The following is a 21,028-nucleotide window of genomic DNA, read 5'->3' as shown; positions in this document are numbered from 1 at the left end:
GAGATCGCTTCCTTAACTGTTTTCCATCTTCTACCTTCCCTTGCAAGTTTTCTGTTTTTATTTTTTTGACTTTTTTTTAAGAACTATCTCATCTGTGAGCAATATTATTTTTCTGAAGACTTTATCACTTAGATTGGAAGGACAATGTCATCTCAAATGCAGTTGGTGTTTTGTTACTTTATTTGCAATAGAAGTGGTGAACACTTTGCATGAGTAAAAACATTTCTGTAGGCCTTTCAAAAGTGATAGTGGAGAAATTTACAATTTTGAAATTCTCATGACCAGCGTGTGCAACCTGAGCGTGTTGACACTGTGCTGTAAGGGAGCAGACTGCCTTCAGTGGCTACATTCGAAGAAAAGCAAGTGTAAGTGACAACAGAAGTTGTGAACAGCTAAATGATACTTCAAGGATTTTTTTTTTTATAATCATACCAGACACTATTTTTAATAGAAAAGGTAACTTTGCAGGGGGGTATTTTAATAACGTGATAGATGGTAATTTAGATTATCTACTCACATTCACATTGCTGCATATAGATATATATATACTGAAAATTCAGTAGCCTAGTGGCTGTTCTTTCTATGAAGTAAAACAAGATGTCCCTGGGAGTTTATTCTGTATCAATTTCTTTTCCTTCCTTTTTTTTTTCTTTTTCTTTCTTCTCTGTGAAAGTAAATGAGATCAACTTGAGCTTTTTAAAACTCTTATTGGAAATCTTTTTCCCAGAGGTGAAGAAAGTGTTTGAATGAGTTTCCAGTTAACAAAAAAGCCCCTTACTAATATCAAGTAATTAAACACCTGCTGAAGTAGTGAAAAAAACAAATGTCAATCCTGTGAATGTGTTCTATTTCCTTCCCTTGTCCAGCACAAAGCAGGTGGTAGTTTAGATGCCTTGGTAAGTGCAGGCCTGGGAGGGATCTCCAGCAGCAGGTCAGTTCGTTGCGCTGCGAAGCAGAACCAGCTGTGTGGATCGCTCCGCCGAGAAGCACAAGATAACAGTGGAGAAGTACACGTGTGCGCCTGTACTCCTTATCCACAAGATAACAGTGGAGAAGTATTGAGGGTGTATCAGCCGAGTGGGGATGGGCAGAGTCGGGGTACATGGACTGATGCTGGAGTACCTCGTTGACTATTCTCTGCTCAACAAGGTGCTTTTCCTCTCCCACCTTTGGGAGCAGAGCCTGAGGTCTCTCCTTGCACGTGCATTTGGGGCACATGCCCTTGCCTGGCTCCTTCATGAGGCTCAGCCCTCCTTGCACCAACAGTGGTGTGTGCGTCTCCTGCACCTGGGAGTATTTTGGGGGAAGAAACAGATTGTTTTTAGAGCTATAGGTGTATGTTAGAACCCTTTCACGAGGCGCTTGCTTATCCTGTACAAGATCAAAACAATGCAATGATGATCTGAGTTCATTTTACTTACAGCTGCATTTGAGGAGCGCACTGTAACATATGCTTCTCTACACTCACATCTTCCTTTATTACTCCCAGTTATGTACTCTATACAGTATCAAAAGAAATCACTGCTCAGCTATTTCCTAGCAAGGGGAATTCCTCTCTTAACAGACATTGATTCAGACAGTCATCCCTCCATCAAAGCTAGGACGACAAGACACACATCTACTTAGAAGAATTATCTTTAACTCTGCTATTAAATTAGCAAACAAATAATAGCTATAGAATGTTTCTGAAAGAACAGACTATACAGGGAGCAAAACTGGGTACCATGCCAGTTATTGCACATGCATAATGTTTCAAGTGATCCATCTGCCCTTAGTGCAAATAGATGTCATATTAAAATGGAAGATTACATTTGTAATTGCTCAACATTTATCTTTTTCTTGAAACATTTATGGTTCATGAAACATACCCATTTATGATAAGAAGCAAGTAGAAAATAAGTGATTGCACAGGGTCTTAGTTTTCTGAGACAGAAGTACAGAGTTCTGTTCAGTAAACTTGAAAATGAAGTAATAATTTACCATCTGTCTTTGAGAGATGTGGGCATCTCAACATTACCTCCTAATCTTCTGCAGAAAGGTACTCTATTTTCTCTTAAGAGCTGAGTGCAGTTGGATTTTGTCATAAAGTAGCTAAGACTAAGTGCTTAGTAAGGAAGGAATTACTGCTGGTGAAAGTATACATAGACAATAACCAGTCCCTAATTCATCAGGGAATTTACTCCATGTTCATTTCAATTATATTTGCCCTTAGTGTTTTAGCTTTGAGCAAAAAAAAAAAAAAATTTACTGTGCCTTCGGGACACAATTAAGGGATCCATGATGGCAGAGTAACTAGTGGTCTGTGAATCCCCCAGGCTGTGTCTGTAGCACTGACTTGCTCCCTTATGGCAACAGAGCAGGGTTGGACCAGCATTTTAGTCCTGCCCTTTTATGTTTTAATACATTTGCCTATGAACTGCTCATCTCCAGGCTTCCTCAAGATGAAACTCTTTCCTAGGCTGAAAACAAATCTTTTCTAGCTCCTGAAGACATCCGTTATGTGTCTCCTTGTATGAACTAATAGTTAATTTCCTCTTTTGTTGTGTTGGGGGCATGGCAAACCCCACCTGCTGAAGTGAAGAGAGGCTAGGGCCAAGCCAAGGCAGCTCTGATGATAAGCAGCATCTTAAAACCCAAGTGTGAGAGAACCTTCAGAAGGAAGCTGCTCATTTGGCAGTTCTGTGTAAGTGCATGCTTAGATAATATCAAATGACTTGGCATTTGCTGGTTTCCAGCTAAGTATGAGCAATGGGATGCTCCAAGGTGGGTGTAAAAAGAAAAAGAGAGGTTGTATGGTAATTTTGTTAATGGGTTTTGCAGGATCAATGACGTTAAAAGATGGTGAAGATCCTTTCAGATCCTTTTAAGGAAGGTTTTGTTTCTCTTCTTTTTGCACCTTCCCTAGTGCTATAAAGTGTAACTATATTTACAGCTTGTGAATCACCTGATGGTGGACCCAGGTTGTTTTTCAGCCTCCTCTTATCTTTTAATATTCACTTGATTTCAAGTGAGCCACTTACTGCCTAATTGCTTTAATTTGCATACTGATAAACTGAAGGGATGATAACTGAGTTTGAAAAGCTCTCTGAGCAATTCTTATGGAAGAGAGGTAATACCTCGACACTGCTTTCATAAACTATAGCTGTTCTCATTGTCTTGGAGCATCTCAGATTTAAAGAGCTTTTGCAGAGAATCACAGAAATTAGAAAATTTGCTTACTCAGCCTGGAATGGTCTTTGTTCAAACAGGCAGGTCTCTGGTAGGATAGGATTGCACTTCTTCACGGCGCCTCCTTTGCAACTTGACAGCCATGACTGCTTCTTTTGAAAGCCCCTTGCCCTTCTTCATTGTGTGGCTGACCCTGCAATTCTTTGGAAGTGTAACTTCCCTAGCTAGAAAAGAAAATGTTGCCCTTTTAAAATGTAGTATTTTCTTACACCATTTCAGATGACCTGCTCCGTAAACAGAGTGTAGGGTTGCATTTGCTTTAAACAGTTGTGTCCTCCCTTTGACATTGCTGGCAATTATTTTGGCCTCATTGGTAACTGGATTGCTTTTGTAATGCAAACATTTCAAGAGCATTTCATTAATGTGGTTCAGTCCCTGGGGCAAAAGCTTGCTGGCACCTCTGCCCTATGTACCTTGTCCGGATCTGCTCTGCACAGAATGGGTTGATCATGCATGGGTTGCACCTCTGGTTTGGACACCAGGGTACGTGGTGAGACTCTTCTGTGCACCTGCAGATTTCCCTTTGCCATGGACGCTCTTAATGCCACCAAAAATTGGATTATGACACAGGCCTTCCCTTGTCTTAGCCAAGCCAATCTCCAAGTTCTTTTTTCCTGTTTTAGCTCATGACTGCAGTTTTTCACGGGAATCCTGAACAGCTAAGATGAAAGAAAAAATGGAGAAAGCCCTATTTAAAATTAAAGTATGCTTTTCATCATTCAAAGTTTCTGTCCTGAAATCTTAAAAAAGGCTGCCTATAAGCATATGGTGTTTTCTCAAAGCAAATTACTTTCACCAAGGAACTTGGCTTGTGCTGTCCTGTAGAGTAGCCAAAGGAAAGGTAATATTTACCAGCTTTGACATGAGAGATCAGTAGAAATGTAAATAGAGTAGTCCTTCAAAAGACACCGTTGTAAAAGCAATCATCCTGCAGCTCTGACAAATTTATGAACATCTGTTCTGGTGCCATTTCTGCTGTACAGACCTTCCATTAACCATGGAGAGGAAAGGGTTTTAATTAAATGAGCAGACTGACACATTAAACTTTGATAAGATTGTGCCATCTGGGTAGGTTATATTTGCAATTTTCTCCACAGCTTCTTAGATTTAGGGTATACTTCAGCGATGCCCCAGTTATTCTCAGGAAGATGCACCGAGCCTTAGGGCATTTGGTTTACTAAACAAAAGCATCAGGCTGTTAAGTATTTGTAACAAGATGTATATTGCAGCATCTCATTTCTGAGCCGCATCATTTTTCTTTTACAATTTTAATTTTTGCTATTAGGTCTTGTTTTACTAATGCACCACTGCTTAGTGGTAGCCACAACTGCTACTGTAGATTTCAGGCAATTACAAGGTACGTAAAAATTATTTATTCGCCATAACTAAACATCAGTCAATAGATAGTCTGTATGGACCACAGATTAAGAAACGTTTAAGACCTGCCTTAACCAAGGCCCTGTTGCTGAAGCTGTGTCTTAGCTCCCATTCCTTGAGGTGGAAGAACAGTGGGGCTGGTGGAGGAGGCAAAGTTTGATGCTGGGGAGCTACTGCCAACAAGAGAATGCATTTTAACTGGCAGGGTAGTATGGGAGGCTGTGCGGGGACTGCCTCTGCAGCTGCTGCTGTGCAGACAGATACAGTCCGCTGGTACAGTCACTATTGTTGAGGGTTTCAGATAGGCCAGAACAGCCATGAAACGGAGATTAATAAAAAACCACATTGTTCATCTATTCCCTGCTAGCAGTGTGTCACTGGGTATGTACAAAATAGTTAGCTCAAGAGAATATTGCTCTTAATTCTGATGGAAATTGATAAGTAAAATTTTGCAGTGCTTTAAATGCAAATTTAGTATTTGTCATCCCTTCAACTTCTAATAGGTTAGAGCAGGGTGTTTGATATGATGAGATGCAGCTATAAATAAAAAGCTTTTATAGCTTTAGAGAAAATCATTATACAGTTTAATTGTTTAGACAGATTCAATTCCCAGAAAGGCCAAGAGGGAAATCAATTGATAATTTTAATCCAGCATCAATTTTATTTAAGTTTTCGAAATGTGCTGACCCAACTTTGTCATGCAGCAGTCTGAGTCTGCTGAAGTAGCACACACATTGTGGCTGGTGTATTACCTGAATTGGGTTCCTCCTTGCACAGAGCGAAGTAGCTGGTGAAAAGATGAAGTCTCTTGGGAGCTGGTACTGCTACACTGGTATTTTGACCTATTGTCTGCCAACATTTTTATCTTTGAGTGAGATCGTCGTCTTTCTGCTGCAACGTATGAGCTGATGCTAAACAGTGCTGTTGCAAAATGCTGCCTGCTTCCTGCCTTTTCAGCTGCAGGATGGTGTCTCAAATGTTGCAGGAACCTGAAGGAAAGGATTTGTCAGGACTTGAAGAGATTTAAACGTCTGAAAAGGTCTGAATGACTGTATGGGAGGCCATGGATAAAATCTAGTACTCTGGGTAGAGGCACGGGAAAAGAGCTTCAGACTCTCTCTCTTCCCTGATGATGGCACTTGATAAAAATAGTAACTTGTACTTTAGTTTTTATGTATCCTGTTTCTTCAAAATACAAGAACTAGGTTGTCTTTGACCAGCTAGGCCATCTTTGATCCAAGAGATAGCAAGCTTCCTGGCAAACGCCCACAACTTGCACTGTTTTTCATCTCAGTTTTGTGTAATCACTGTAACCGCAGGAATTTGATGAGCTGTTTCAGTTTGTTGGAAGGAAGGACGTCAGCTAAGACAGGTGTGTTTCTAAAGCCTGACAATACCAGACTGTAGTTCATCTAGTACATGGAAGGACACTGGGGTTTTGTAAGTGCTGTTAGTCTGGCTGTAATACCGTGCCTGTGTACTCATTTTGTCTGGACAGGCTTTAAAAAGAAAGCAATATGAGCATCAAAAAAAGAAGTCCTGTGCTACCTGGTGTAGGTATAAAGCCAAGGAATAAAGGTATAAAGAGAAGGACACGCAAAATAAGGGAAACTTACGCTTCTGATAGCGACTGCACATCTGCAGTTTGGAACATGCTGCATTTGTAGTATTAATGAGAAATTTATGTATGCTTTTGAAGTACTCTTACTCTGGATGAAATTATTTAAAGGATTTTTTTCAGGACATAATATAGCCTGTGCGTTGCACTGTGTCTGAAGGTTGCCCCTCGCTGTACAACTGCACCTGTTGGAAAAGTTTGTTATTTATCCTTCAGTAAATAGTGCTGTTTCCAAATGTTATTGAACAGTTATGTCTCCTGGTGTGATAATGTGTAAGATATGGATACATATGGAATATCTGGGCCAAGGCTTTGTGGGTGCTTGTGGATTGTGTGTGTGTGTCACATGGGGAGGATGATCCTCCTTAACACAGAATTGGGTTTGATTTTGCCTAGTTCCTCAAAGTTCCCACCATGCTTGTAATAGACACTGATGCACGCAGGATATAGCAGCCTTCAGGGTGTTCCAGATTCTTGGCGCTCCGTAAGGATTGCATGTTTGGGGTGAAAGGGAAAAGAAATTGTGCTTTATCTCCTTGGAAAAGTGAGTAATTGAGAGAAGTATAGGAAAAGGTTCTCCAAACAGTGTAAGACCATGTTGAGTGTGGAAGTATATTGGATTGGTTCAGGGGTGATTATTAAAAAGTCACGTTCTTGTTTCCCAGAGGAGGAACTAAAACTGCATCTTGTGTTCGTGATCACAGGCATTAGGGTTGCGGTGAACCTGCTGCACAGGTCAGGGAAGCACAGCATTCAGAAGTTGAGAGCCTGATCTTCAATGTAGTGCACCTTGTGAGGCTGTTGACTTGCTTAGGCGAAATGTATAATTTATCATTCACACACAGGTGGAAGGCTCTAACAAGCCCTGTCAAAAATAAAAAGCTCATAAATCAAAAAGCTCATTGGAGCTGTGAATCTATCCCCAAGCCTCTGCTTGTGCGTAAAACGGATCGTTCATGGAGTGCTGGCAACAAGCCTAGATGTTTTCTGACAGGGCTCTGCTCTGAGCACGTTTTGATCCTGCCCTTTGGAAGATACTTGTAACTTCTTTCTTCTGGACTTCTTAGTCTGGACTGACCAAGAAGTTAGAGTTTTTTGAGTAGTTGCTAAAAGTTGTGCAGGGAGTGTGACAGCTCAGCTTCCAACAGCCAGCAAACGCGGGCCGTTCGGGTAGGAGGCTCTTTGGAGTGCTAAATTCTGGGACTCCTCAGGGATGCCCACCCCGTACTGCAACTGAGCAAGCCAAATTGGAAATAAGGTCACGGCTGTCCCCTGCGTTCACTGCAGAACAGGGGTGTGTCTGCTGAGGGCATCTCTACCCTGGGAAAAGCAAATGTGTAATTTATTATTTTTAGCCTAGGCAGCGATGGAGCAGCAGTGCTGGAGTGAGTAGTGGCAACAGCAAGGGAATGAATACACTACATTTCTGTTGTTGGAGCTGCCTCTCTCAGGTCTGTTATAGATATTTCACTGTTGCCTCGTTACATTAGTTTTGCTATCTGTGGAAAGGGGATAAAAATATTTATCTGCTTACTGCAGCCTAGAGGAATAATCTGTTTATGTTCATGTAACTCCTTTCTCAAACGTATTTTATTAGCAGTAGCCGTAGGAATAACTGTTCTCTTGGCAGTCCCTGGGCCAGACAGTAGTTAATACCCAGTAGATACTTATTATTTTAGGATTTACCTATGAGAGATATGGAAAATGAGTATTCACTACTCTTGTCTCTGCTTATAAACTGCATAAAAGCACTTTTGTGGACAGAAGCAAGATTTCTGCCTTCTTACTGTGTTTTCCCTTGACCCCTTCTCAAAGTTAGAGCAATGCAAAGTACAGAATATAGTTTTACCTTCCAGCTTGCTGTTCAGTCCCTGTTTTTGGAATAACCTGCTGATCCTAGCTGTCGTGTCTGTGTGTGACTTGGGAAATGGTGGTGCAGAGCTGACTCTTGCCCCGTTACTGCTCTCCTCTCCTGAAAGCTTTGGAATAAATAGAATGCTATTCCATGCCCTAATGGGAAAGGAACAGTGTCTGATCTGACAGAGACCAAGTTGCAGAGGATAAGAAAGGTCTCTTCTGGCATCGATGCTGTACTTTAGGAAAACTACCGGGGTCCATATGTGTACTCTGCACTGGTGAGGCCACACCTGGAGTATTGTGTCCAGTTTTGGGCACCTCAATACGAGAGAGATCTTGAGGTGCTGGAGCGAGCGCAGAGGAGGGCAACGAAGCTGGTGAAGGGCCTGGAGAATAAATCCTGTGAGGAGAGATTGAGGGAGCTGGGACTGTTTAGTGTGAGGAGGAGAAGGCTGAGGGGAGACCTCATCACTCTCTACAGCTACCTGAAAGGACATTGTAGAGAGGTTGGTGCTGGTCTCTTCTCACAGGTGATTAGTGACAGAACAAGGGGGAATGGCTTTAAACTACAACAAGGGAGGTTCAGACTGGACATTAGAAAAAAATTTTTCACAGACAGAGTGGTCAGACAGTGGAATAGGCTGCCCAGGGAGGGGGTGGAGTCACCATCCCTGGATGTGTTTAAGGGTCATTTGGATGAGATGTTGGGGGATATGGTGTAGGGGAGAACTTTGTAGAGTAGGGCTGATGGTTGGACTCGATGATCCCAAGGGTCTTTTCCAACCTGAATGACTCTGTGATTCTGTGTGATTTGTGTCTTAATATTTTATAAATTAGCTGTAAGTCACAGTTTTCTGTAGGACCTTTGAAGGTCCCACAGATGATATAAAAAGACAAAGCACTTTTGAGAAAGCGTGTTTTCACCCTCTCAGCAAAACAGTGGTTATCAGCATCTAATTTAGCATAGCCCAGCAGAAATGATAGTATTGCCAAATGTGTCTGAGAGTTGGCAGGTAACAGAAAGAACACCCAGAAGTTTTAAGAGAGCAGAGACCTAGTGTGTCTCTTTTGTAAGCCTTTCTGTCCAGATCAAGAGGAAATCACAGGACAAAGTCAGAGTCCATCCTCCACACGTGCCCTACACTTGTGTTTTATTGAGCTGGGTATCAGAGGTGCTACTGATTACACTCATTTTTACAGTGATGCTTCTCCAGCAGCAATGGGAGTGAAACCACCGTCTTGTTTCATTGGAGGTGCTTCGCAGGTGTGAGGCTATGGCAGCAGGTTTCAATCATTTCAGACCAGGGTTGCGTTCGAACTGATGACGCAGGAGGAAACAGCCGTAAAGAGTTGGGTTCGTAACTGTGGTATTGCAGACAAACTGTACCACCCTGATGGCACATGTCACTGAGCTGTTGGAAAGATTGCTGGGAAACAAACCCTGTGACTCACAGGATGTGCTGTCTGTGTTTCCCAAAGGCAAAGAGTTTGAGAAGTTTTGTTTTCCATGTAAGAGCAAGTAATGTTCTTTTCTGGCTGACCTAGAGGGTTATTTTTCATAGTCAAATCTTAAAACCATGTTCATCTTCAGAACCTCAGCTTCTTATCTGATTTCCTATCTGGATTTGAAACCAAGACAGTACTGTCACCAGCATTTCACTGTGATGCAGAGGGAGGCACAGGTGGAACAAGCATATGGCCACTTCCCAGCATATATATGACTTGATTTTGCTAAGCACATGAGATACCAAAGTCCATACTTGGTTATGTCAGATAAGATGTTAATGGCGCATGTAAATAAAGTGCCAAGTTACTACTACAGAGAGTATACTGGAGTATCCATCTTGTCTCATGTGCTCTGCTTGACTCAAAGTTGACACGATTGTGTAATAAGTTTTGAATCTACATCTAAACTTTATGAATTCCCCATTTAATTAATAAACTTTTGTTTACTCTTTTTTTTTTTTAAACCAAGCAAATAACAGCTGGTGTTTGCTTATGTCATGAAGATAGGCGCATCACACAAACATCCCAGCATCAAAACTGAAAGTGAGTTAGTCTGAAGAGCAATTTGAGTATAAATTTGTCTTCACGAACCTGTGCATTTCAAATGTAACAAACAGATGTAGGAGGAAGACAGAAAAGATGTTGTCCTTACAGATTGAAACAGCACAGTAACTTTTTTCTGATTTCTTCTTCCAGACCTGCTATAATATTTCTCATGTGTCCCATTCCCCTTAGGACTCAGCTCTGTGAAAAGTAGCATATTTTGGCAATTCCTTCTTGTGACCTAGCTTCTGGAGAGGGTTTCTCTAAGCTGCGAGGCAGAAGAGCAGCCAAAAATGTAAGTGGTCAAGTTAAATAGCTGTGCAGCTGAGAGCCCTTCACATGGTACAGCTGACAGAAGCTTCCATGAGAAGATAATCAGCATGGTCATGTTCAGAGTTATTTGGGCATCCCTGCAGACTGTGTGAATATAACCAACTCAAACCCCAAATACACAAACATGTGGAGAAGGACTCATTTGTTACGGATCAGCTAAATTGGATTTGAACTGCAGTGAAGTTGGAAGGAAATGGAGAAAACCACTCAGGAAGATTTATTCCTCTGTTAGAATGTACAAAACCAGATGCTGTATCTGTATCTCATAGGAAATATTTTTTGTGCCTGATTCTCATTTTCTGTGATTTTAATCTCCTCTCCCTCTTCATATGTCCTTTAGTTTGCAGTTATGGTTGTGCATGTGACTGACTTTTCACCTACCCATGGAACGTGTATAGCACGGTTTTATCCAGCAGAGCAATCAAAAGAGCCATTCAGCTTCTCATAGGAACATCTAGCAATGCCTATCACCGTAATGCTGCTTTTAGTAATTTTGAGGGCCAAGCTGACTGCTTTACTTTTGATAGAGATAATTTAATTAACAACGAGAGACTTGCTGATAATGCAGAGGGCAGTCCCAAACCTGGACATCGCTATGTTTTCTAGGAGATTTTAACAAAGAACCCAAAGTGTTCCCGTCACACCAAATTCCCTAAGCATTTCAGGATTGATGGGTATTTTAAAGATTCCTCTCAGTATTATTCTATGAGTAATCACACTACTTAGCTGTCTTCCTTCATACCTCATTCTTTAATACATATGTGATCATATTATTAAACATGTCATAAAACACAAGGGATATGCTGGACAGCCAAATTTACATTAGCAAATAATCCTTACAATTCACATTTCTGGGTGTTGCTGCCTTTTTGCATGGCTGTATCCCAGCTGGCACCTCTGAAAATGTTCCTGCCTTAAGCTACTAAAACTGAAGGGAGGAAGAGGCTCGAGTCCCATTTAAGCATGCACTATGGAAAAAAAAAAAATGCTTTCTGAAGTCACATAAAGTATTAAAAGTAATCCCAATGTGCTCAGTTACAGTCTCTCCAGTAATAACGAAGGATCTTTTCATTGGGATGTTGGGATACTTTAAGCTGCAGACCCTGGACCTTCGATGCAGAGCAGAATTTACTAAGCAGTTTGTTTCATCAGATAAGAAATGTTAATTTATTGCTGGTGAACTAGGGAAGAAAGCAAAATGTCCAGCAAAACAGTCCCCCTCATCTTGGCCAGCCAGCAGGAGAGGGGAACTTGTTAAACAGTCTGGATGCAGGGAGCCACTGCTGGGATCGTGACATTTGCAGGCAGCAAAGTTGGTGTGTTTCCTATCTTCCTGTTCCACCCCTTGTTCCCTGCCCACCTACACACACAGCTGCTCCCTTCCCTGGGCGGCCCTGGTGTCAACTGACATCCAAAAACTTCAGGAACGCAACCCCACACTGCTGGGTCAGACACAGAAACATGTGCTGTTTACAAAAGATTGCTCTAAATATTCCCTGATGCAACAGGGAGCAAAGTGTGAGACAGCAAAGGGAACAGAGAGAGATTCCTTGCCTTTTCCATGAACTTCAGGTAAGCTGGAAGGCTATTTATAGTGTAATTTTCATTGAGGGAATTCAGAAGTTGAGAGCCTGATCTTCAATGTAGTGCACCTTGTGAGGCTGTTGACTTGCTTAGGCGAAATGTATAATTTATCATTCACACACAGAAATGGTGTTTATCTTCTTGAATTGCTGTGCTTGATCAGGAGCCATGACTCCTGTGCTTTAGAAACGATTTTTAAAAAGCCCTACCTTCCAAAAAGGCTAAGGTAGCCTGAATGTAACTCACTCTTTTGTTTTTACGCAGTGTGAAGACTCAGGGTTGTGATTTTGACACTGAATAAGTTTTAAGCATTAGTTGTGCACTTGGGGTTTTTTTGAGTTACCAGACCAGTCCTTCAGAATCTGGAATTATGTTCAGTATCATGCTTTACACTTTTCACCAGTGGTAATCTTCATTTTTTTGGTGGTGTTACCTTCCGTAAGTCATGCTCCCACAGTACCTACCCTATTCCCTATGTGTAAGGTGTGAATACACACACCCAATTAGAAACCTGTTGGGGAACAAAGGCAGCATTGCAGAGCCACCCACAGCAAATTGCAGAGTGAACTTACCTAAGAATTCAAATATGACTTTGTGATGTTAATGATCCTTTCTGTTGCTTTTGATAGTTTTGCAGGTGAGCAAATAGAAGTAATAACTTCTAAGTTTGTACTGGGAGCGGTGATTTATCTAAATGGTGATCACTTTCATTCGGAGTCTTCACCTTTGAGCCCTGGGCAGAGCAAGTGGTTGGGGACCTCTGCAGGCTCACAGCACAGCTTTTCCCTGGGCTTCTTCAGCGCTCTTCCAAGCCCAGCTAATTCACTTAGGTGCAGTAACCAGACATGATTCATCAGCCTAACCCTCACTTGTAATGAGGAATCCTACAGCACAAAGCTTTAGAGGTTTTGTCTCAAACAGTTAAAAAACAACTACTGTTTTCCAGGGTATATTCTTGGGCCCAGGAGGTAATTGTTTTTCTCGCTCATAAGCTTTTGACCAAACTGTGCAGTAGACTTACAGGCTGGCTCTGAACCTAATTCACCTTGTGGTCTGTCCCACCACTATATGGAAACACCATACTCTGAAAGGTTTATGTGGATATTCAGAAGGAATTTTCTCAGGAGGACAGAGAGGATTAACCTCAGCATTTCCAATGACAGATGCTGCATACTTGCTGTGATGTGGTTCAGCTGTCTGTAGGGCAGTGACAGTAGCAATCTCATTGCTAGTTCAGTAGTGAACTCCTCTAAATCTTGGCAACCGTGGTCCTGTATTTCTATTCTTTCCCTGCGTAGTGTCAGCCAACATCTGACTCCTTGGGCAGCAGCTGCCTGTTGAATACTTATATCACTGTCCCACTGTTCAACAGGAGGGGTGAATTAGTCACCAACAACGCTGAAAAGGCAGAGGTTCTCAACACTTTCTTCACCTCTGTGTTTACCAGCACTGTTTGCCCCAGGCCTTGGGAACAAAAATCCAGGTTGATGCAAACACAGACCCACCGTCAGTGATGGAGGAGTTGGTATGTGAACTATTACAGGAGCTTGACCCCTACAAATTGATGGGCTCTGACAATATCTACCTGAGGGTATTAAGAGAGCTGGCTGACATCATTGCAAGGCTGCTTTCCATCATCTTTGAGAAGTTATGGAGATCAGGGGACATCCCAGAAGACTGGAAGAAGGCTAATGTCACCCCATCTACAAGAAGGGCTTAAAGGAGGATCCAGGAAATTACAGTCTTATTTCAGTCCCTGGGAGAGTTATGGAAGGAACCCTCCTGGGGGCTGTTGCAAGTCAATTGAAGCCCGTGACTGGGAAAAGCCAGCACGGATTCACCAAGGGCAAATCATGCCTGACAAACCTGATTGCCTTCTATGACAAAGCAACCTGCTTGGTTGATGTGGGCAAGCGGTGGACATTGTCTACCTGGGTTCCTCCAAGGCTTTTGATACAGTTCTCCAGAGCCTCCTCCTAGAGAAATTGGTGTGTTATGGTCTGGACAAGGGGTCTGTGTGGTGGGCGGGGAACTGGCTGCCAGGCCCCACCCAGAGGGTGGTGGGAAATGGCTCCTTTTCAAACTGGCAACGTGTCACAAGTGGGGTCCCCCAGGGATTGATATTGGGCCCAACGTTGTTTAATCCCTCCATAAGTGATGTGGATGATAGGATTAAGTGTTCCCTGATGAAGTCTGCTGATGATACCAAACTGAGTGGGGAGGCAGGCACTTCCGAAGGGAGAGCCACCCTGCAGGAAGACCTGGATAGTCTGGAAGAGTGGGCTAGCAAGAACCTTATGAAGTACAACAAAGACAAATGTAAGGTCTTGCACCTAGGAAAGCATAATCTGGGAGTGCAGCACAGGCTGGGATCTACCTGGCTGGGGAACAGCTCTGTGGAAAGGGACCTGGGGGTCCTGGTGGACAAGAAGCTCAACATGAGTGAACAGTGACCTGCTGCAGCAAAGAAAGCCAAGGGGATGCTGGGTTGCATATCAAGAAGGGCATCCCCAGCAGAGATAAAGAAGTCGTTATCCCACTCAGCGCTCGTCACGCTACACCTGGAATCCTGTGTTCAGTTTTGGTCCCTGCTACACAAAACAGCTGTGGCCAGGCTGGAGAGGGTCCAGAGAAGGGCCACAAAGATGACCAAAGGACCGGGCAGCCTGCCAGGTGAGGAGAGGCTGAGAGAACTGGGTTTGTTCAGCCTGGAGAAAAGAAGGCTTGGAGCAGACCTCATCACCACGTTCCAGTATTTAAAGAGTGGCTACAAAGAAGATGGAGACTCCCTTTTTACAAGGAGTCGCTTGGAAAAGACGAGGGGTGGTGGGTCAAGTTACTCCTGGGGACATTCCAACTGGACAGAAGAGGAAAATTTTTCACAATAAGAACAACCAGCCATTGGAATAAACTCCCCAGGGAAGTGGTGGATTGGACACTTTTGAGATTCGGCTGGACAGGGTGCTGGGCCATCTGGTCTAGATGATGCTTTTGCCAAGGAAGGTTGGACCAGATGATCCTTGAGGTCCCTTCCAAACTGGGATTCTGTGATGACTCCATAGATGAACGCACTGCAGGAGAAGCAGCTGCAGAAAGCTGGCTCCTCAGACCTGGGGGGCAGGTAGCGTTTGTAGCTCTCTCATTGCCCCTCTGACTGGGCAGAGAGTTGTGAATTATTGAGAAAAACAATATTGAGTGGGAAACTTGCTCAACATGGCTGCAAGAGGGTGTGACCCAGGTCTGTGTTCATATTAATGGTAGCGTTCCCCTTGATTTTGGTAGGGGAGGGAGCTGCTAAGTAGCTTTGGAGTATGATGTATTGGGAGGGGAATATTCCCCTCCTCTGATGACTTCATTGGATGCAGCGGGTCCTCAAATGTGTTTTGAAGTCGTTTCTCATTGGGATCAACTCATGGGAAGCAACAGATGGCAAAGTGAGGCTTAATTAGTGAGAACTTTGTGCTTTGTTAATGCCCTTTCTCTCTATAAATAATAGCTGGGGAGTGGAGCAGGAATGAAGATGCTGTTATGTTTGTGGCTACCTCTGCTTCTATGTAGATATTATATGCTGCCTTGCAGCATGTTTTGACAGCAACAGAAAGGAGTAGGAGGAATTTGCCAGCCCTTTCACAAGGGCAAAAATATTGCAGTTCTACTGCAAAACAAATGAATTGAATCAATTTTCAAAGACATATGAGGGAAAAAAAAATGTGGGAGACAATTTTACATTAGCAGCCAAACAGGCCACATAACCACCTTGGTCTTTTTGTTTTCAACAACTTCTTATGCAAATCAGCGAAAGAAACAAAAACCAGTGTCTCTCCTCTGATATTCCCAGTAACTCTCCAACTTTTCAGTGTTTACTTCCATCCTAAAATCTTCCTTTAAAATGTATGTATGTATAGGTTTCTCTTTCCCTGTGTGTGTGTATGTAAATACACTACCGCTCTAGCCTGGAGAGCTACTTCTGGAAAGCTTCCCTGGTGGTGGCTGTTTATTTGTTGAGCTGAAGAAATAACTTCCTTGAAAATTTATCCCGACTTACAAAGCTACAAAGTATAGCAATATAGTGAGTCGGTGTAGCACAGATGCCACCTTCTCACTGGTGTATATTACATGATCAAGTCTGGATTTCTAGATGCTTTTACAGAGTAATGGCCACCGGTAGCAGTGAGGCTTAACTCTCTGTGGTTCAGACACCCTGGCTTGCTATCAGGCATACTCTGGTGCTTGCTTCACACCTGAATGATTCACTCACTCCACAGGAGAATTATTGTGGCTTTACCAGCCTTTTAAAATGCCACAAGTGGTTGTTGTCAGCCATCACCTGCACCTTCTCATTTCTTGGCTGATCCACCTGTGTACTACAGTGTGAAAGTGTGTGTCTGGTATGTGCTGACTGGAAGTTTTGCATCTAAATCTGCTTCTGGGATCCCAGCTTGGACACTGGTAGCAGCACTGGCATCTGTGTCTTGAATAACATTTTTTGCAACCTTTGTTTTCAGTGATTGTTTTCAGGCCACAGAAATGAAAAGCTTTGCAAAAATAATTCCCTCTGAGAGTTGTTTTTTTTTTTTTTTTTCCTGGACTTGTCAACCTATGGGATAAATTTTCATATGCAGTGTTCTTATGGGCCACTTTGTACTCTTTTTTGTGGACCTTATTAACAGCCTTGCAGGACAGACGCTTCTGTTAATCACCCTCTTGAGGTGTTAGCTAGTATGAAATCCTGCTCTGTTTCTCACGCTAAGCACTAACTCTGCAGTGGAAACGGGTGTTCAAAGTATTTAAAACAAACAACACAAAACTAAAAAAACCAACAATGTGAAACTTTGTTTTTCAGGGGGACATATGGATCTCTGACCAGCTCGGAGACTACTAAGGAGATATACTTCCTCTAGGGATCTTTTATCATAAAAGCAGCTTAAGTGACTCACTCTTTCCCTGAGGATATTCTTAAAGCAGCTCCACTCATTACATCTTTTAGTGGTCAGAAACGGGATTTATTTTGTGCTGTCTTAAAAAAAAAAAAAAAGCACATTTTGAAAAAAGTCAACGGCCATATTTCCAGGAGGAACTGGGCTATATTTAATATTATAGGTCTGTGCGGCTCACGAACACATGGGCTGACTGGCACTATGTTCACTCAAGCAAGTGCTCTGGTGAAAGATTCAGCACTATTTTTAGTTCTCTTACCACAAACCACTTGATTGTAAGGCCTGGGGAACTGTGACATTGTGATTGCGAGGGGTCTGCTGGAAAAGGCAGGAAGACGAGACAGGACAGCATGCTAGCTATGCCAAGGACTCCCCGCTGATGGCAGAGAAGCACACATCACCAGCAGGTATTTTAAGTCATCTTGTAACCCTTGATCTACCCACAAAAGAAATTGCTGGTCAGAGACAGGGCATGAAAGCGTTAGCTGGCTGGCTCTATCTGCTCCTGCCCTTAAAGGTTTCATTCCATAAATTCCTGTCCTGACCGTCAGCTTTTAAATAATCTCTTCTTGTTTCCTAGCCTTTTCTGGGATTTTACAGGATCTTGGGCAAGTTAAGAAATAACAATAGCAAAACAGAAATAAGTTTCCCAAAGCGAAGGCATTCTGCTTTTAAAGAAACACAGCCATTTCAGTGCCTGGGTGAGTAGCCTGTAACAAGTACTACAATCCATTCCTCTCTGCTAACTGTATTAACTTGTAAAAGAAAATAGCCTGCCTTTGACCGGCCAGCTGGCTGCGGAGGATTTGAGCAGACCCGACGGGGGGGGTGGAAGGTTTGCTAGCAAACCCTGCGCGCGTGTGGCTGAGCGTACGGGAGTGCAGACGTGGTGCCTGGCACCAGTTGGCTCTGCCCCAGGTTGGTGGTCTCTCCCCCTGGCAGCCCTCCTGACCTCCGTTTGTCCCCGCCGTGCTCCCTTCCTGCGGGTTGGTCCCACACCAAAGAAGCTGGTTTAGGGTCTGCTCCTGGTGTGTTTCGTCCCCACGTTCGCGGGCCGCTGAGGGGTGAGGTGGTTGCCGTTCCTGGGTGATGGAGTCATGGGCGAGGCTGCTGCCAGCGAGCAGATAGCAGGGCTGGTGGCAGCCCCAACAGCACTGACTGTCCCACCAGCGCTGGCTCTGCTGCCAGCTTGTGCTTGTGCCAGGTGAGAGCTCGAAGCTTCAGATTTATTTCCTAGATGGACGCTAGTGTGTGTTGTGTCACAGCCTGTTGTGATACTGCCGGGGAACTGTGTTGTCCAATTTCGGCAGCATCCTGTCCTCCTCCTCGTTAGTTCACAAGAGTTGATGCTGTGTAACAGCTTCTTCAAGTGTGCTTTGTTTTAAGAGAGAAGATTTCAGCCTTCTGGTCACACAAGAGCTCCCAGCTGGGTGCTGGAGCAGCAGCTGGACTTAGGCAAGGAAACTTTTGCATATGTAATATACCTTGGATAGCTGTCCAGTACTTTACTGTCTCACATTTTCACCCTTTTGTTTTAACTCAGTTGTGTAATGTTTTCAAGTTCCTTGTTTCAGAGTCAGACCCAGACTTTGGGGCAAGCCTTGATGCAGTTTAGCTGCATTGTGTGTTTTAAAATAAGTATTATACCCTTAATGATACCATTATCTTAAAATAGCATGACATGCTGCCTCTTTTGAGTTATTTGGCAGAGAATGGGAGGAAGGGAAACTGTTGAATTCTCATGAACTCTCCATTTAAAGATCCTGCCTGGCTTTCAGCATGCTGAGCTGCTGCAGCCTCCTCTGTGTACTAGAAATGGGTATTACCAAAATGCAGTGTTCTTGCACCGCTCTCTGCGCTGCTGTGGTCGTGTTCTCTGCTTCAGCTGTGCTTTAGGTGCATTTGAAAAAACAGGTGAAGTGGCAGTTTCATAATCAAGTTTTTCGGTGTATTCCTGCACCGGTGTATGTAAACAGTGCAGATGGTGCAAGCAGAGTAGCTATAGCATGTGTTGGCTTATGTTTGTGTGAACTGAATTCAGATAATTAGCTAATAATCAGTCATGTTTATGTGACATTAGATAATTAATGTTTTGGGGCTTATTAAAAGAAATATTAAAATATTAAAATGTAAATACCCTGTTTTGTTCTCACTGATTCTGGCCAATCCAGATTTTTATCCTCCAGAAATAGTCTTCAATGCTGATTGCTGAGTTGCGAGTCTCAACACTAATTACTAAAATGAAGGCAAGTGGAGTGAAGAGTCACTTACTTCATGACCTGAATTTAGGCAACAGTCTGCGTGGTCTGGAACTCCTTGCACTTTCTGACTAATTAAGATGAATTAGTTGGGTTTTCTTCTGGAAAAAGAGGTAGTGAATGAGATTTCATTAAAACTTCATTAACAAATGTTTTAGTGCGATGGCAAATAGCACTCCTCTGGGAGATACTGTACATGTCTGTGTAGATTAAAGCTGTACATCTGCTTATGGTGATCAAATACATGAACTTTATCAAACTGCTGGAAGGGTCGAGTGGATGTGTCTTAATCAGCATTGTATCTTCCCATTTTCCTCATCCTGTTATCCTGAGTGTTTCATGGGCAGGTACCAAACAAACCACTCCTGGAAATACTCACCGGTATGTTTTAGTAGCATATGTGCATTTGCACAAAGGGTACTTACGCACAGTGCAGTCCTGATACCTTCTAGCTAAGCAATACAGTTCTTGGCTGGTGTGTGCTAGAATCACCCTGGCGTGGGAGATGGTCAGTGTGACTGAATCATTTAGTCTTGATATTCTTGTACCTCTGTATTGGAAAGACACATGACCCTCAAAGCAAAAGAAAGACTGCATTACCCCAGAGTTACTGCAGTTACTCTCAACTACCTACAGTTATTGTCAACTACCCTGCTTGAAAACAGCCCAAAATAGCAGCAGTTGAGACAGTTTTTGGTAGTGCGGATTGTGCAATAGGAAAGGTAAGAGGAAGGGAGTTGTGTTGCTCCTGAGAGCTGTTCTGAAGCAAGCATGTGCTTACACAGTATTTGGATATAAAATCCCTTCTTTCTCTTCCCCAGACCCTTAAGCCTTTTAATTAGGTCAGTGGGTGAGATGCTGTGCTGCCAGTCACCTGTCGTGCCCTGAGCACAGCTGGAGAAGGTGGTACCGCAGGCTGTGTTGTAGCACCCCTATTCTGGAGCTGCTTATGGATATTGCAGAGCTCCCCTCCCCTGGCCTGCCACTGCCTCTTGCCTTCTCTTTCCAAAACGGGGTTACACTTGTGCTTTAACATCTGTGCAGGCTCAGATACAGGGCAGAAATCAGTTCAAGAAGATACAGTATCTTCTGGTTTTATTGTTCCGATTGGGATGAAAAAGTGATGGATTGCATATAAGCTCTGCACCTGGTATCTCTTGCAGGCTATAAATCCAAGTGATGCAGCTCAAAAGCAGTCTGTGAAGTCCAGACTGAGTTTGTCATTTAAATGTCAATTCAAAGAAATACTGGTTTCTGAGCTATTGGTGAAGATGAGCAAATTCACCGTTTGTCAAATTCATTCTCTTTTCACATCCTGTAAATGCAAAGCTGTAAATCACAGTTATGTAGTCTGGTTTACAATTGCTTTCCGGTGGGTTTTTTTTGTTTGTTGTGTTTTTTTTGTTTGTTTGTTTGTTTGTTTTTTTTCTGAACTTCATTAGCTAATTTTAACTAGAAGTAGATTATTAATTAAACGTCATTTTCTAATGAATCCAGCTCATCCTTCTTAAAGCCAAGTCTGATACAAAACCAAGCTCACTCTAATTCTTAAATCATTAAATTAAGTCATTGACTTTTCTGTCTGTGAATGTCAGATGGTGGCAGATTACTGAAGTACTTAACCTGAACATTATCGGTAGACCACAGCTCCCTCTTATTCCAATAGACATAGTTATGAAGTGCTTTAATACAGTGGATGTAAAAAGTTTCAAGTTCTCAGAATTCATTCCTTCTGTCAGAGGAGCAGTTATAATCTGCGCTTGGGAACAGATCTTGTGAAAAATACA

The 21,028-nt window shown here is 42.9% G+C and overlaps 1 protein-coding gene across 5 annotated transcripts in view; it reads left to right on the top strand.

Annotated features, from left to right (window-relative positions):
- Window positions 1-21,028, top strand: part of ARHGAP24 (Rho GTPase activating protein 24) — a 228,870-nt gene that overhangs the window by 122,555 nt on the left and 85,287 nt on the right. The window contains exon 1 of one of the 5 annotated variants that reach the window (XM_074867557.1): window positions 11,935-12,034. The exons of 1 other annotated variant lie outside the window; for it this stretch is intronic. Coding sequence is in view for 1 of the 4 variants with exons in the window: in XM_074867555.1 (XP_074723656.1) it covers window positions 17,363-17,390 (28 nt within the window). In the remaining 3 variants the exon portion in view is untranslated. Of the gene's footprint in view, window positions 1-11,934; window positions 12,035-17,254; window positions 17,391-17,576; window positions 17,685-17,920; window positions 18,188-21,028 lie in introns of those variants that run through there. 3 more of the 5 variants (XM_074867555.1, XM_074867559.1, XM_074867560.1) reach the window with 3 other exon arrangements.

Source organism: Strix uralensis, chromosome 4 (assembly GCF_047716275.1).
Source record: "Strix uralensis isolate ZFMK-TIS-50842 chromosome 4, bStrUra1, whole genome shotgun sequence".
Taxonomy (NCBI): Eukaryota; Metazoa; Chordata; class Aves; order Strigiformes; family Strigidae; genus Strix; species Strix uralensis.
Note: the sequence above shows the minus strand (reverse complement) of the source record. Positions and strands in the feature narration are given on the sequence as shown.